Source organism: Sarcophilus harrisii, chromosome 1, assembly GCF_902635505.1.
Source record: "Sarcophilus harrisii chromosome 1, mSarHar1.11, whole genome shotgun sequence".
In the NCBI taxonomy this organism is placed as follows: Eukaryota; Metazoa; Chordata; class Mammalia; order Dasyuromorphia; family Dasyuridae; genus Sarcophilus; species Sarcophilus harrisii.
Genome location: NC_045426.1, coordinates 431,299,975 through 431,316,014, shown reverse-complemented (window position 1 = coordinate 431,316,014; position 16,040 = coordinate 431,299,975). Strand labels below are relative to the sequence as shown.

The 16,040-nt window shown below is 32.6% G+C and overlaps 1 protein-coding gene across 2 annotated transcripts in view; it reads left to right on the top strand.

The window, feature by feature from the left end:
- The window catches only part of E2F5 (E2F transcription factor 5), a 32,121-nt gene that overhangs the window by 8,393 nt on the left and 7,688 nt on the right, over positions 1 to 16,040 (top strand). Inside the window, exons 1-6 of one of the 2 annotated variants that reach the window (XM_031946206.1) lie at positions 1,643 to 3,154; positions 6,305 to 6,414; positions 8,375 to 8,536; positions 10,359 to 10,402; positions 13,164 to 13,228; positions 14,595 to 14,859. In XM_031946206.1, the coding sequence (XP_031802066.1) occupies positions 8,514 to 8,536; positions 10,359 to 10,402; positions 13,164 to 13,228; positions 14,595 to 14,859 (397 nt within the window). In that variant the 5' untranslated portion in view covers positions 1,643 to 3,154; positions 6,305 to 6,414; positions 8,375 to 8,513. Of the gene's footprint in view, positions 1 to 1,642; positions 3,155 to 6,304; positions 6,415 to 8,374; positions 8,537 to 10,358; positions 10,403 to 13,163; positions 13,229 to 14,594; positions 14,860 to 16,040 lie in introns of those variants that run through there. The other variant, XM_031946205.1, reaches the window with a different exon arrangement.

Here is a 16,040-nt window from a genome sequence, read left to right as displayed (position 1 = left end):
ATATTGATAAGATCACAATGAATTCACCCCAATGAATTTGGGGTATTTTCCATAATAAACATTTTTATTTTAGTTTCTCATTTTGGAATCTTTGCTTTGGTCATGCATGGAAATTTTTTTATGTAATCATTCTGCCAGTTTTGTCCTCAATTATTTCTTCCTGTTTACTTGCTATCAAACTAGGCTTAGAAATATTAGTGGTTATAAGTCTTAAAAAAGCAATGATAATAAAGAAACAAAAATATTTCTAGTGGCTGCTGGTATTTCATGTCTAAAGAATATAAAGTACTCAATAAATGACTTGTAAAATGCCCCTCTTCCAATATAGCATTTTTACATGTCACAAATAAAATTTTAAAAACTGATAAATTCCATTTATAGTGAAAAATTTATCAAATACCTTTATGTTAATTTACCGAAACAGATAAAAGTCTGTTATATCAAAACATAGAAGCCCTGTATATATTAAGTCAACTTTAGAACTTTTTGGCAGAAATTTAAAAGGAATTTATTAGAGGATCATGATGACAACCATTATAGTAAAGTGTCTTATTTTTTCAAATTATTTTGTCAGTTTAAAAGAATGTCAATCAAGATACCACTGGACTGTATTACAGAATTACAGTGAATAAAAATCATGTAGAAAACATGGCTAACTATATCAAAAGGTACTATGAAAAAAAATTGATGAGAAATTTGACCTGTCAGAACTTAAGAAATAAATTTACTTTTATTAGCAACTAGGAAAAAAAAATATCTTGGGAAGAAAAAAAAGGGGAAAAAAAAGAAACTAAAGATATCCAGTATATGAGAATTTAAAATGGAATGGCAATAATTCTTTTTGTACAGCAAAATAACAATTTGGACACGTATACATATATTGTATTTAATTTCTACTTTAAAATATTTAATATGTATTGGTCAACCTGCCATCTGGGGGAAGGAATAGGGGGAAGGAGGGGAAAAGTTGGAACAAAAGGTTTTGCAATTGTCAATGCTGAAAAATTACCCATGCATATATCTTGTAAATAAAAAGCTATTTAAAAGAAAAGAAAAGAAAAGAAATGGAGTGTGATAACATATTGTAAAGAGTATGAAAGGAAGAGAAGATGGATTGTTATCTGATCCAGGTGAGAGGTGAAAGGTGGACAGCCAGAATGTTCTACCTCTAACAGTGTTGGGAGAGAGTGAGAAGGGCCACTAACATGTTGGGTGGAAGATCCAATGAGGAAAAGTTTTGGAAAAACAAAGATGAGTGTTACACAAAAGGGCGTGCATGAATTGTTTCTACCTCTACCATTGGAAGAAATTTTCAAGTAAGATCATAGCTCCATTTGAATATTTGAGAAATGTTTAGAATACTGAAATGCTATAAAAATTGTGCAGGGGGAATGGTGGCAAATATGAATTTTAGTATTATGGTAAGTTTTAAGAATTCCTTCATCCCAATCAGATCTAGATAGCTAGAAGATGATGACTAGAAGGACAGCCATCTAGCACATAAAGAGTGTAGATCTTGGAGTGAGGAAGACCTTAATTTGAATCCCACCATGTACAGATCACCATGAAACCCCTGGGCAAATCACTTAACATCTATTTGATGCAGTTTCCTCATTTTAAAATAGGGATAACAACATCATCTGTTTTTCAGGGTTATTGTGAGGATCAAATGAAAGTTGTCAAAATGAAGAGCATTTCATTGGGTTATAGACTAAAAAATAACATGTATGTGTACAAATAACTATATGTGGGGGTGGCATGTATATTTGTTATATTAACATATTTTAAACATATAGATAAAATCTCACAAAAATGAAGTGTGTACAATATATGTGTATATATTATTTCACCCAAGTAAACATATATTTGCCACTAAGAAATCATATTTGATTTCTTATTTGAAACAATGATACTCAGCCTTCTTTGCTAAAATAGTGAGGGAAGGGAGAGTTTTACTTGCAGTAAGAGGAAAAAGGAGATAGTGTATACTGCCTTATGTCGCTTTTAGTTGCCATTATTTGTTTCTCTTTCACTGCCAAATGTTATGAATGAGCTGTCTATATAACACTACCTCCATTTTCTCTGATCCCACTCTTAGTACTTTATTCAGACTACTGTTTTCTCTTTCCTTCAGAGAGCTCTAGTCTTATATACTTTATCACTTCTATGTTGATTGTCAAATCTATGTAGACCATCCTGTTTTTTCCTGATTGCTAATCTTATCCCTACATATTGAATTTTTTTTTCTTGAATGTCTTTTTAGTAACCCAAACTGATCATATCTCACTCATCATCCAGTTATTTCCATGCTCTAATTCATAAGTATTTTTGTGTTTATCTCTGTATAGCTATCTTTAGTGTTTGTTTTTATTGTGATGCTATTTTTTCTCTAAAATTCTCTCTAGAATAGAATATGTTCTCCAGACCTAGGGCAAAGACTTTGTAAGTTTTATCAACCTCCAAATCCCTACAGTAATTCTAGTTACAAATTATATACTTAGGTGTTGACAATAGAAAAATTATTAAAAGATATTTCTCCAAGTATTATATGCAATATTAATGAAAGAGGTTGTGATAGTTAATCAGTTTGTCATTTCAGCAAATTATTTTTTCCCCCAAAAACATAAATGTTTTATAGGCAAGCTGGTTTCACTTTCTTCTGTAAAACAAAGTGTGGTGTTATATGATAAGCCCTTTAAGGTCCCTGAATCTGTGCTCCTCTAATTTAGTGACAAGAATAGAGTGTTGGACTGAGGGTCACGAAAACTCAATTCAGTCCTGCCTGTGGCACTTAAAAAGTTGTATAATTCCATTCAAGTAATTCAAATAATTTTCTAGGACTGACCTGATAAGTCATAAATAGGTTTTGATCAGTGGTTCTCTATTACCTCATAGATCAAATATGGATTCTTATTTAGCATTTAGAATTCTTTGAAACCTAACCCAAGCTTGGCCCAGTGCTCTATCCACTGTCCTTCTATATGAAGACATGCTAGTGAGCTCAACAAAATTCTAGTACAAAAGCAATTGGACAACTCCTTAGATTCCAAGTCTAAATGGATTTGGTCTGGTAGTTACTTGGATGTTACTGTACTGTTGAGAAGCTTAATTGTGAAAACCTGTGATCAAATAGGAATTTGGGACAGTAAATAAGGTATGAACAGTATTGAAGAGGTAATGCTGAGTTGTAGCACTGAAATTTTCAAAAATTGATATTACTAACCAGTCAGAAATGTAAAATTGAATAGCTCTTCTGACTTTTTAATATGAAAATTAAAAAAAAAAATAATCCTTTGCTAAGCAAGTTAAGGATAAATTGAATTTGCAGTTGATTCATTAAAATGCATGTTATAATATCCAAACTAGCAAAGTGTTGCTATGGAGTTTTTGTATTGTGTGTATGAGAATTGCTTGGAGAACATTATGTAATCTTTTAAAGAACTCCTGTTTAGAGGAAAATAACCAGAAGAGGAAAATTTTATGAATATACAGATCAGTAGTAGTAGTAGTAGAAGACCAGTCTTGCCCCTTGATTATTGTATGAAACAGAGTAGGAAAATGAGCTATTTAACCAAAATTATTCACTGAAAATACCTGAGGTTGAGACAAGCATCATGAAGATTAACCACTGGCCCTCCAAAAATCAGTTATAGCTTGTTTTCCCCCATTATGTTAAAAGCTGCAGTTTCTGAATATTATACAGAAACTAGAAACATCTTTTTTGTCTGTTTTTTCCCCACTGCTCTGGGATCATAGGCTGTTGTCAATTTGTCAAAAAACATTTAAGTATCTTGTGTTCCAGTCACTTTGCCAGTGATACAAAGACGAAAATGGGACAGATCTAGCCTTCAGGAGCTTTAATTCTACTGGGAGATAAAACCTTTTGAAGAGATATAAATAGTACAGAAGCAAAATAATATGTAGTAATGAGAAACTATTGCAAGTAGCCAGAAAAATAAATTCAAATATTATGTAACCATATTCAGAATAACACAAGATTTTATTAGTTTCTATATTAAATTTTTGGAGGGCTTGGAATATATTATAGAGAGTAAAGGAGTTAGGATTGTAACCAAGAATTACCTACCCAGCAAAAATAAGTATAACCTTCAGGGGGGGAAATAGATATTTAATAAAATGAAGGATTTTCAAAGATTTTGGTAAAATAACAGAGTTGACTAGAAAATGTAACTTTCCAATATAAGACTCTAAAGAAACAAAAAGGCTAAACAGGAAAGAGAAAACTTAAAGAGACTCAGTAAGATTAAGCTGTTTACATTTCTATATGGGAAGGTGATACTTGTAACTTATAAGAACTTTCTTGTCATTATGGTAGTTAGGAGTATACATAGACAAAGGGCATGGGTGTGAATTGAATATGATGGGATGATATCCTACCGAGGAAAAAAAAGTAATGGGTGAAAAAGAGGAGTGCCCTGAAAGAAGGTAAAAGGGTAGAATGGGATAAATTATCTCACACAAAAGAGGCAGGAAAGCTTTTACACTGCAGGGAAAGATGTGGGATGTGGTGAGGAACTCTTGAATCTTATCCTCATCAGAATTGGTTCAAAAAAGATATAACATGCATGTTTAGTTGGGTATAGAAATTCCTTTCAGAATTATAGGGGGGAAAGGAATGGGAAAGGGGCTGATGGAAGGAAGAGTGGATTGGGGAAGGCATGATCGGAAAAATAGGGTAAGTATAGGTTGGAGGGAAATAACTAATCGTAACTGTGGAGGAAAGTTTGAGCAAATTTTCTGATAAAGGCCTCATTTCTCAAGGATGAGTCAAATTTATAAAAGTAAGAACCATTTCCCAATTAATAAATGATCAAAGGCAATTTTCAAAATAATCATATCTATCTAAAGCCATATGAGTAATATTCTACATACTGTTGATTAGAAAAATGCAAATTAAAGCAATTCTGAGGTACTACCTCATACCTATTAGATTAGCTAATGCTACAGAAAAGAAAAATGACAGATGTTGAAGAGGATATGGGAAAATTGAGACACTAATATATAGATGTTGGGAGTTGTGAACTGATCCAACCATTCTGTAAAGCAATTTGGAACTATGCCTAAAGGGCATAGTGTTTTCTTTTACTACATGACTAACATGGAAATGTTTTGCATGACTGGATATGTATAACCCATATCAAATTGTTTGCATTCTCAGTGAGGGGGAGGGAAGAGAGAATTTGGAACTCAAAAGTTTTTTTAAAATGTTAAAAATTGATTTATATGTAATTTGGGAAAAAATAATAAATATTTTAATTGAAAAATTTTAGTTTTTTGTTTGACTTGGACTCTAAGAAAATTTATTAAGTTCTAAATTTAGTAATAATTTCTTTTCTGGCCTCACACTAGTTGTATGTCCCTGATCAAGTGGCTTTAACCCTGTTTACCTCAGCATCCTTATCTGTAAAATGAGCTGGAATAAGTAAATGGCAAACTCTGCCAATAACTTAGTCAAGGAAACCCCAAAAGGTGTCACAAAGAGTTTGGATATAACTAAAATGCCTGAACAAAAAAAATTTTTGAAGTCACTGAACTTTCATATAAGTACAATAATTTGTGCTTAATAACTAGCATTTTATAACACTTAAAGTTTGCAGAGACTATCACATTTTATCTTTACTACCTTGAGAAGTAGGTACTGTTATTATTCCCATTTTAAAAGCAGATGGGGTGATGAGCTCAGGGTCACAAAGCTAGTAAATGTCAGGCTCAATTTGCCTTGACTCAAAGTGTCTACTAAAATGTTGTGTGTTTTGCATTGGTATTTCACTATTGTTTTTGCTTTGTTATAAAACATTAAAGTAGTAAAAAATCGACATACATCAAGACAATACAAATAATGTATGGTACCCAAGATTTTTCCCATAGTGTTTTTAATCTAAAATATCATTTATATGAAAAGTTCAAATTTTGCCGTTTGAATTGCCTTCAGTAACTACAATCGACTGTTATGAAATTAGATTTTGTTACATCAATTGGAGAAGCAAAGTAGATAGGAATTCTGTTCATCAGGCAAAGATTTTCTGAATTTTTTACATGTCTTTATGTACTTTGCATGATGACACCTGATTGTGTATGTGTGTGTTTTTCTTTAACAGCTGTTAACAGGCCATGAAATGAATGGTTTGGGGTTTTTTTTTTTGTGAATAGAAGATGACTTGAGCATATTGAGCCTTTGGATTACATTTGGGATTCTATTCATACTGTGATTTTAATAATCAGTTCCTTTTACCTTAAAATACGAATTTTTTATCTTTTTTTTTTCCCTTATTTTAAAAAACAGGCTGCAGATACTTTGGCTGTCAGGCAAAAAAGAAGAATTTATGATATTACCAATGTTTTGGAAGGAATTGATTTAATTGAAAAAAAGTCCAAAAATAGTATCCAGTGGAAGTAAGTTATAGACTACTGTTATAGTCTGAAATTTTGATTCTTCCTGCATATGTCCAAAATCTGGCCTCTGCCTACATTACTGTGTACCACTCTGTTGTATACTACTCTTCAATATGAACTTCCATTCTGGTCAAACCAATCTACTCTCTAACTTTCAAATATACATTTCATAATCTTGCCTCTGCCCTGGGACCATTTTCCCTACTCGGAATGCTTTTTTCCCTTCCCTGGCTCTTTGTCTTCAGTGTCTTTCAAGACCAAACTCAAAAGAGTTTCCTGACATTTCTGATGGTGATCTTTCTTTTTCTGAATTTTTTTCTGGAGAATTTTATTTTTTGTCATACTCATTTGACATTTAGATGCATATGCCCATATGCATAGCAGAATGGTATGGTGCACAGAGATCTAATCTTAGAATCTGGGTACAGATACTGTCTCTGAGGCATTTACCTTTGTGACTTAAGACAAAGCATTTAAGATTATAAATTATATATAAGATTATAAATTATGCCGAATAGCATTGGGAAGAGGGAGATTATTCACCAGAGAACTATTTAAATCAAAGAAATTAGAGGTCAGGATTTTTTTAAGTATGCCAATTATTCTATTATTTATTTTAGGTGTATATGAGTTCTCTACCCAACTGAAATTTTATAAATTCATTGGAACAGACTTTGTTAGCCATCTTAAATGTAATAAGTACTCAATATATAATTGATGGATCCTGTTACTTGACACTCTCATTAATTTAGTTCATTTAACTTGTAAGTATGGCAGAGTGGATAAAGGGCCAGCCTTGAAATTGGGAACACTTGGATTGGAGTCCTACATCTACATGTGCTAGCTGTGTGACCCCCTAAAAAAGTAGGATCAAGAGTCTCCTTCATTACCTTATTATACCATGTAGAAGGCCCTGGACTTTCAGTGTAATGCCAGTAAAGGCCTGTAATGCCAGAAGGGTTTAAGAGTGGGCTTGGAGATGGATTTAATATCTCTTTGATTACCAGTCTTAATCAATGCAGGACTGGTTTATTACCCAGCTGGCTACAATTTGAAAGCATACTATTTAGGCAGAAAGGGGTTTTGATCCATTTTGGAGAGAAAAGGACTCCCTCAGCAATGAAATCAGAGATCCAAATATTGGAAATAGAAATATTTAATACATTAATTAATTTATTTAATATTATTCATATATTATATTAGTTTATTTAATATATTAATGAATTTCTAATCACTGTCCATTTCCATAGGATAAGCCTTTCCCTTCTACCTAGTTTATTGATACTATGATTGGTATTCTTAAGAAGAGTTCTAGCATCTCAAATGAGAATAATTATCCAAAGTAAAATGATTTCAGAAACTGTAATATTGCTAAGAATTATTAAGAAATATGGAAATCTTTTACCATGGATCTTGGCCAATAAATTCTGTTTATGGATGTATATTGAGTTTCATGAAAATACAAGGATGAGTTTGAATATTATACATTGAAAAAAATCAGAATTATCCTTTTGGCCTCATTTTTTAAGACAGAAGTCCAATAAAAGACAAGTAAGAATATATGGATATGTGCCAGTCTACTGGAGCCTTTTTATAAACATATCTATAAGATTTATGATTTCAGAGTATGTTTATTTTGTGCCCTCTCTGTGCAAGACTTTATTATGAGATTCTTTTGGTACTTCATTAACTAATCCCTTTAGAATGGGAGCCAAGTCTAACCTGTCATAGCTAAGCAAATTGAGAGCTTAGAGCATATTAGCTCTTCCCCGAGGGATTTTCTAAATCAATATATTCAGATCCAGAGTTTTCTGCTTTATATTCTAATGCTCTGGGGAATTTGACTTTTTTTTTTTTAAATCATACTATGATGTAAATTATAATTGGCTGTGACCCAGATAATCATTTTATTAATGGAATTAATTGAAATTAACTTGATGGATATTCTGTATTTCTCAAGAGGTGTAGGTGCTGGATGTAATACAAAGGAAGTTATTGATAGACTAAGATATCTCAAAGCAGAAATTGAGGATCTGGAGCTAAAAGAGAGAGAACTTGATCAACAGAAATTATGGCTACAGCAAAGCATCAAAAATGTTATGGATGACTCCATTAACAACAGATATCCTTTTATTTAAATAACTTTATAACCCAACTATAGCTTTGTGTATATTTTTATTTAGGAAAGGTGCACTCAAGTGTAGGGTATTTTCAGAACGTAGGTCTTTTGAGTGAAAGCTAAGATTTACAATACTCTTTTAGTAATTTGTTAAGATATCTATTGATTTAAGTTTTGACTTGTGAACTTGCAAAGATGATGTCCAGCTGAATTAATTAGTTTATGAATGACATTATCTCTTAAGTTGGCAAGTTAAATTCTTTTATTAAATGTTGGAAACAAGAGACAAGAGAGACCCATTTCTTCAAAAAATAATTTTTTAATTGTATTTTTCCTTGCCCATCTTTTCTATTTCCCATCTTCCCTATTTCCATCATCTAACCAGAATAGATCATCAGTTTTTAGAAGTTATGCATGCTGTTTTGCAACCACAAAAAAGAATTTCCTTCACATCAAATTTTTAGTGATTTTGAGTTTACAAAGTGCTTTGTGGACATAACAACCTTATGAAGTAGGGCAAGTATTCTTTATAGAAGATAAAATCAAAGCTTACAGTATTACAGTCACACAGCTAATAATTCAAGCCTTCTGAGTCCAAGGTCAATGTTTTTTTCTACTACAGTAAAGTTGCTTCTTGGGATATAAACTGAATTTATGCTGAGGAGGGACAATGGGGCTTAGCTATTACAATACAAATGGTATTGTTAAATAATTATGGTCAGTGTCCTAAAAATTAGTCATTCAGTTAGTAAGCATTTGTCAGACACCTATTGTATGTGCAGGCACTGTACCAAGTGCTAGTGTTGCAAAGAAGCAAAAGACAGTCTGCTCTTAAGGACCTTGCAATCTAAAGTGGGGGGGGAAAGTGCCTACCACTAGGTACAGACAAGCTACATACAGGAAAAATTGGAAACAATCAACAGTCAAAATTCACCTATCTGAAGTTCTTGAACACAATATAAGTAAAGTAAATTATTATAAGATAATTCACAGCTTAAAATAAAAAATGTCTTAAGTTAATTTCATGACTCAAGTAGCTTTGATCCAACCTGTGCTTGACATGTTCCCCAAGCCGGAAGGTAAATTTTATGGAGGACACAGTTGTCTTCCATAACTTGAAAGATTAGAGAAACACACCTAGCCCAAGTTCTTACCTGCAGGTCCTAGGACTTTTCTGAAATTTTATTGAGTATTATATTTTCAGTTGGTTTTTAATATGTTCTAAAATTACCATTTTTGGCCAACAAATACCATTTAGTTCTGATAATCTGGGTTTTATAAATAACTATTTTTATTTTGAATATTCAACAATTTGAATTTGATATCCATTGATTTTATCAATTTGTTCATCAGTGTTCAAAGTCTTCTTTGGCCAGTACCTGGCCAAGCCCATGGTACAGCTAGTGAAGTTGCTTCTGATGGTACTTTCCAACCTTGTTTTTACCTCAAAACTTTAGTTGACCTATTTGTGCAGTTGACACTTGTGCACAACATTCTCTATCTATTTCCTAGTGCCTGGCAAATCTAAAACCCTTACAAAGTCAAAAATGAAACTTCTTTCATTAGAAAATTTTAAATTAAATATAACTTTGCCTAAATAAATATTTTCATTTGGTATTATAGGAAAAAATTTTAAATATACTTCTACACAAGTTGGACGATGAAGTAGGGACTAGCATGGTATGCAAAACTGCATTTCTGAATTTGTAGGGAGAAGAAAATTGTTTTTAAAAGTTGTTCTTTGTGTGGGGGCTGGCATTTTCTTACAAATTTAAAGTTACATCAAGAATACCATGCTGTTTCCCTTGACCTGTGATGACAGTACATTTTCTTACATAACTCATGAAGATATCTGTAACTGTTTTAATGGTAAGTATTGCTAGTAAATTCGTTTACCTTTTTTTTCTGTGTATCCCCAGGACTGAGCATTATGAGCATTATGCTCTGCACATTGTAGATGAAGATATCTCTTTGGTCAAGAAATTATAAAAATTAAACTTATGAAACCTTATATTACTATTGCTGATTTTGAAACATCTTATTCACTTCTCAACAGAAGCTATGATTTGGATTATTTAAAATTCTCCATGCCATTCTTCTGCTTTTTCAATATCTAAAAAAACCCAGATTCAACTAACTTGTTTATTTCCAATATTAATAAAATTTCCAATAATAATAATAATAATCAGTTCCTCTTTAACTTCAATGATATTAAAATAGAATGTAGCCATTTTTATATGTGATCTTAAAACTTTCTGGGATATAGTGAGGTCAAGATCAAGGGCTCATTTTTTATTTGAACCAGTTAGCTTTGTTTTGATTTAGACATTTTTAACTCTAGTGTCCATCCTTTTATTCAGCAAGTATTTGCTGATCATAGGGGAAGGACCAAGAAAGAGTATGGGTGTGTATTATATTATCATCACTAGTTGAAATGGATTCAAATAGATGTTCTTTGGTGACATGGCAGTAACCTTTTTTTACATATAAAGTTTTTAAACATGTTGCATTTCACTAAACATTCTTTTAGCAAATAAAATTCAACTTATTCCCTAAAGTTGTATAAAAAAAATGTTTAGCTTATGGTTCTTTACTCATCATCATAACTTAAAGAGTTTGTTAGGAAAAGTGACAGCAACGTCACAGAAAATCTTATTCATCAGCAGCTCAAAGATTATTTAAAGATATGATGCAGCTTAAAATAAAATTCCAAAATAACTCAATCAAGAATTTACTTTACCACAAGATTTCCTGTTATCCAGAAATATCCAGACACAGATTTTAGCAATCCCAATTACATCTGTTTTTAATTGAAAATTTCCTTTATTATAAATTTCACAAACACAAATGCATCATCTAATAGGACCATAAGCTACATTGCTTATGTTTCTTTCAGAGATGCTCTCTTCTGTGTATTTTTAGTGTTTTATAGATGCCTTTTTCTTTTTTATGAATCTTCATTACTATGTGCTACTGCAAAACGTCCCCGAAATCAATTGTACCAAGTATAATTAAGTAAAAACAACATGTTAGCCATATCTGAAAATTTGTTTCATTCTCCACCTCTAATATCAATCACCTGTTTATTAATTAAAAGTGGGAAGCATGCTTCTTCAATTTTCTGATAGATCATTACATTGATCAGAGTTCTTCTGAAGTCTTTCAAAGTCCAAATCCCACATTTAGTTTGCTTGTATGAAGGTCTTTCCATTTTATATTCATAGATTTAAAGGTGGAAGGGCTCTCAATGGGCCCCAAATTTAACCTCCCTCATTTTATAGATGAGGAAACTGAGACCCATTACTTATGTAACTTTTCCAAGATCCTATAGCTAGTAAATGTATGAGGAGAGATTTGAACCCAGCTCTTAAAAATTCCACATCTAATATCCTATTCAATGTCATGTTGTCTCTCATGCTAATAGGAATTGTCCCTTTTATATTTTATAATCATTTCTATAATTGCTCAATTAAGAACTGTTTCCCTAGCCATGGTTGTGAAATGTGTTTCCTCTTTTTGATTTATTTCCATTGTGACCCTTTATGTCCCTTTGGAGCTTCATAAGGTATTTTATGTGAAATATCAACCAAATTTCTGCCAAACTCTTTATCAATTTTCCTAGCAGGTTTTGTGAGATATAGATGGTCCTTACTCAAATAGTTGGTGTCTGTTCATTTACTGAACACTATGATACTAATTTGTTTGCTTCTAGGTCTTGATTGTTGAATCTATTCCACTGATCAATTCTCAATTAGTTTTGTTGGCTGCTAGTAGATCCACTTCATTTTTACTTTTTATTTCTTATTTCTCTTGAGATTCTTGATATGTTGTTCCCCCAAATGAATTTTCTGGTTATTCTGACTAGTTCTATAAAGTTGCCCCTTGGGAATTTGATTTGGTACTAAATGTGTAAGTTAAGTATAATCTATTAGTATAGTTCAATGCTGAGTGAGGGCAGCTAGATGATGCAGTGAGTGGATAGATTGACAAGACTAGAGTCAGGAAGGCTCATCTTTTTGAGTTCAAATCTGGCCTCAGTTACTTCCTGTGTGACTGGTTTAGCATTTAATTGTGTTTGCCTCAGTTCCTCATCTATAAAATGAGCTGGGGAAGGAATTGATAAATTACTCTAGTATCTTTGCCAAGAAAACCTCAAAACGGATTACAAAGAGTCAAACAGAACAGAAAAACAACTCAACTGAAACCATGAGTGACTAATATCTCTCTTATTATGTCTTCATTTCTGTAAAAGTGTTTTTGGTTGTATTCTATTTAAGTCAATAACTAGATAATGTTTAAATAATTCTGGGATCTGTGATTTCATTGGTGTGGATAAGTGAAGTAGATTGCAACCTCATTTGACTTAGATGATCTTCAGAGAGTCAAACAGTTTATTACCTTAGAGACTGGCTGTTGGTGAGTCTCCCTATTTAGCTAGGGTGTAATTGGACAACAGACATCTATTATTGACTCTTTCCTGGAAAGCAAGACTCATCTTTATTACAAAGCTAGCAAAGTCTAATATATATTGATCCTCAATACATGTGTAACTATTTGGAATGCAATAAGTATATAGATGATGAACCTGACCTAAAATAATTTTTTAAAATATATTTATATTTATACATAGGAGATACACTTCTTGCAATTCAAGCACCTTCTGGTACACAGCTAGAGGTACCTATTCCTGAAATGGTATGTATGAATGCAATATAATGTTTCTAAAGGGGCAAAGATTTTTTTAAACAACATCAAATTAGTATTTAAAGTCCATTTTTGGATTAACACCGTAAATCTGCATTGTCTGCATTGTTTCCATAATTACTATATTATTAAAGACCAGATTTTGGAGGGAAGTCAATAAATCACTTAACATTTGCCCAAAAAGATACTTATCAATATAATTTCTTTCTTCCAAAAGTGAATATCAGGAAATCAGTAATGATGTGAGGAATTAACTAAGGTGATCTAGTCAATGAAAGATATTCAAATCCTGGACAAGGGGGGAAAAATTTAAAAAAATATGTATAGTGATATATTACCCTAAATAATAGTAATAATATACAATAATGATGATGATTCCTAATATTTATATAGCTTATACTATGTGCCGTGTTCTCTGCTAAGTCTTTACATGTATTATTTAATCCTCACAACAATCTTGGGGTGTAAGTGATTCCCATTTTACAAATGAGGAAATCTGAATCAGACAGATTAATTAAGTCACTTGCCCACATAGCTTATACATATCATTGTTCTGTTCGTCTATGATTTATCTCTATATCTGTCAAATCAATCTGGAAGTGTAAAGGGACTTGAGTTTTCATTTGGAGAATTTGCTATATGTGCTCTTTGATTTGTTCATATGCTTTCCAGAGGAGCTAAGCATCTGCTCCTGTGAAAAGCTGCAGACTCGCATGACTAGTTGCTACATAGAAAACTGAGACCTCAAAGTGGGCTCAGGCCCAAGCCACAGTGACTTGGTGAAAGGCAGTAAAGTTAGCACTTTAACCCACAATGCGCCTAGAAGTATGGAGAGCCCCATATCTGAGAGTCCTGCTATTTATGGTCCAAGGCTCTCCAGAGATACTGTGCCCCCTGTACAGCAACTGTTGTGGGAAAGTTTGGAGTTCTCTCATCTGAACCTATTCCTGATTCATTCCAGGCAGCAATAACCCCTGGGCAGTGAGCTTGAGAAGCCAAAGGACCAGTCTGAGGGCCTGCTTTGCATAAAAAGAGAGGGAAAAGGAAAGGGAAGGAGAAAGGGAGGGGAAGGGAAGGGGAGAGTATAAGAGGGAGAGGGATTCATTCTTTTATCTGAACTTGATTATAATTCCTTCTAGCTTTATTGTATTATTTTGTATGTTAGAATATTGTAAAAATGATATTTAACCCTTCTGAGAAAGTTGCCATGTTACTAAATATATTTCACCTAATTCATTTCTTTCTGAAAACTGTATAATATCAATCTCCCATCAGTTGCTGATTTGCCTAAGTTCCAAAATAATAATATTAAATTTTTTAAATTTTGTTTTGAAACAAAATCATTTCAACTTTGAAGGGCCAGAATGGACAAAAGAAATATCAGATAAATTTAAAGAGTCACTCAGGACCTATCCACGTGCTGCTTATTAATAAAGAATCCAGTTCCTCTAAGCCTGTGGTTTTTCCTGTTCCTCCACCTGATGACCTCACACAACCTCCTCAAGTCTCTACTCCAGTCACTCCACAGAAACCTAATACAGAGACCCAGAATCTGCCTGAACAACACACCCTTACCAGAAGTCAACATCTTCAGCAGACACCAGTTTCAGACACACCCTCAGGTAAGTTTGAAGCTTTTGAGGTTTATTGGTGTTTTTTTTAAGGCAAAGCAAGAAGAGAGGCCTTAAAAAGCATGGTGTAATTATTAGTTATAATAAAATTGCTTCATTATTTAAGCTGTGTAAAGCATGATACCAAATATTCAATAAGCATTTTATTAAATACCTTCTTGTGCTCATTATTACACTAAGCATTGTGAAAATACAAAAGAAGCTGTAGAAACAGACTTCATTTCAAGGAGTTTACAGTTTATTTGAGGAGGAAATACATCTTCATCCAAGTAGAGAACAAATCAAAATTTTATATATATATATATATATATTTATCAATTATATAACAGCTCACACTTTTACATAGTTATTATAGAAATTCATAGTAAAAAATAAAAGGTGAATGTTGCCCAAATACTTTTTCCCTTCCTAAGTTTGCACTTTTGGTACTCTCAAACTCCATAACGTGAAATAGAAAGGCAGATTTTCCCTTCCCCCCCCCCCCCCCCCCCCCTCCAATTGCATGAAAGCTTTTTTAGAACCACTAAAACCTGTTAAATTTTGAAAATTAAAGACCAAAAATTCAAATGAGGAAGCCATGACTTCATGGCCCTTAGGAAGTCAAATTATAAGGAGCTTAGGAGCTTGGAGCTAATTGCTTTCTTCTGCCTCTGCTTGCTTCATTATTTCATTCATTGAACATGTGTTTTTAAAATTCCTATTACATTCAGATTCTTAGGGACGGGGAGGAAAAAATAGATGATGTGGTTTCTTCCCTCAGAGTTTACAGACTCTGTATGTGTATATATATGTGTATATATATATATATATATATATATATTTTTTTTTTTAATTTATTTTTTAAAAACTAGGAAAAAACCCCAAAAAAACAGAACAGAACATTGTCAAGTGCCCAGCAGAGAATCAGGGAGGATTCAAAATATATAACAGTAAATTACCAGTTCAAAAAAGGATATATAATAATAGAAGAAATTTTATTCACGAGAGTCCATTTTTACTTCCTTGTAAGTTATTCTTTTGTTCTCTGCTATGCACTTTTAAAAAATCTATTCTTTTTTTGTCTTTTCATCTTCCCTCCCCCCCACTTCCCCTAAGCAGGCTATAGTTAAACACAGATACACACACACACACACGTACACCCATGTCCTCATATACATCTACATCTATATACA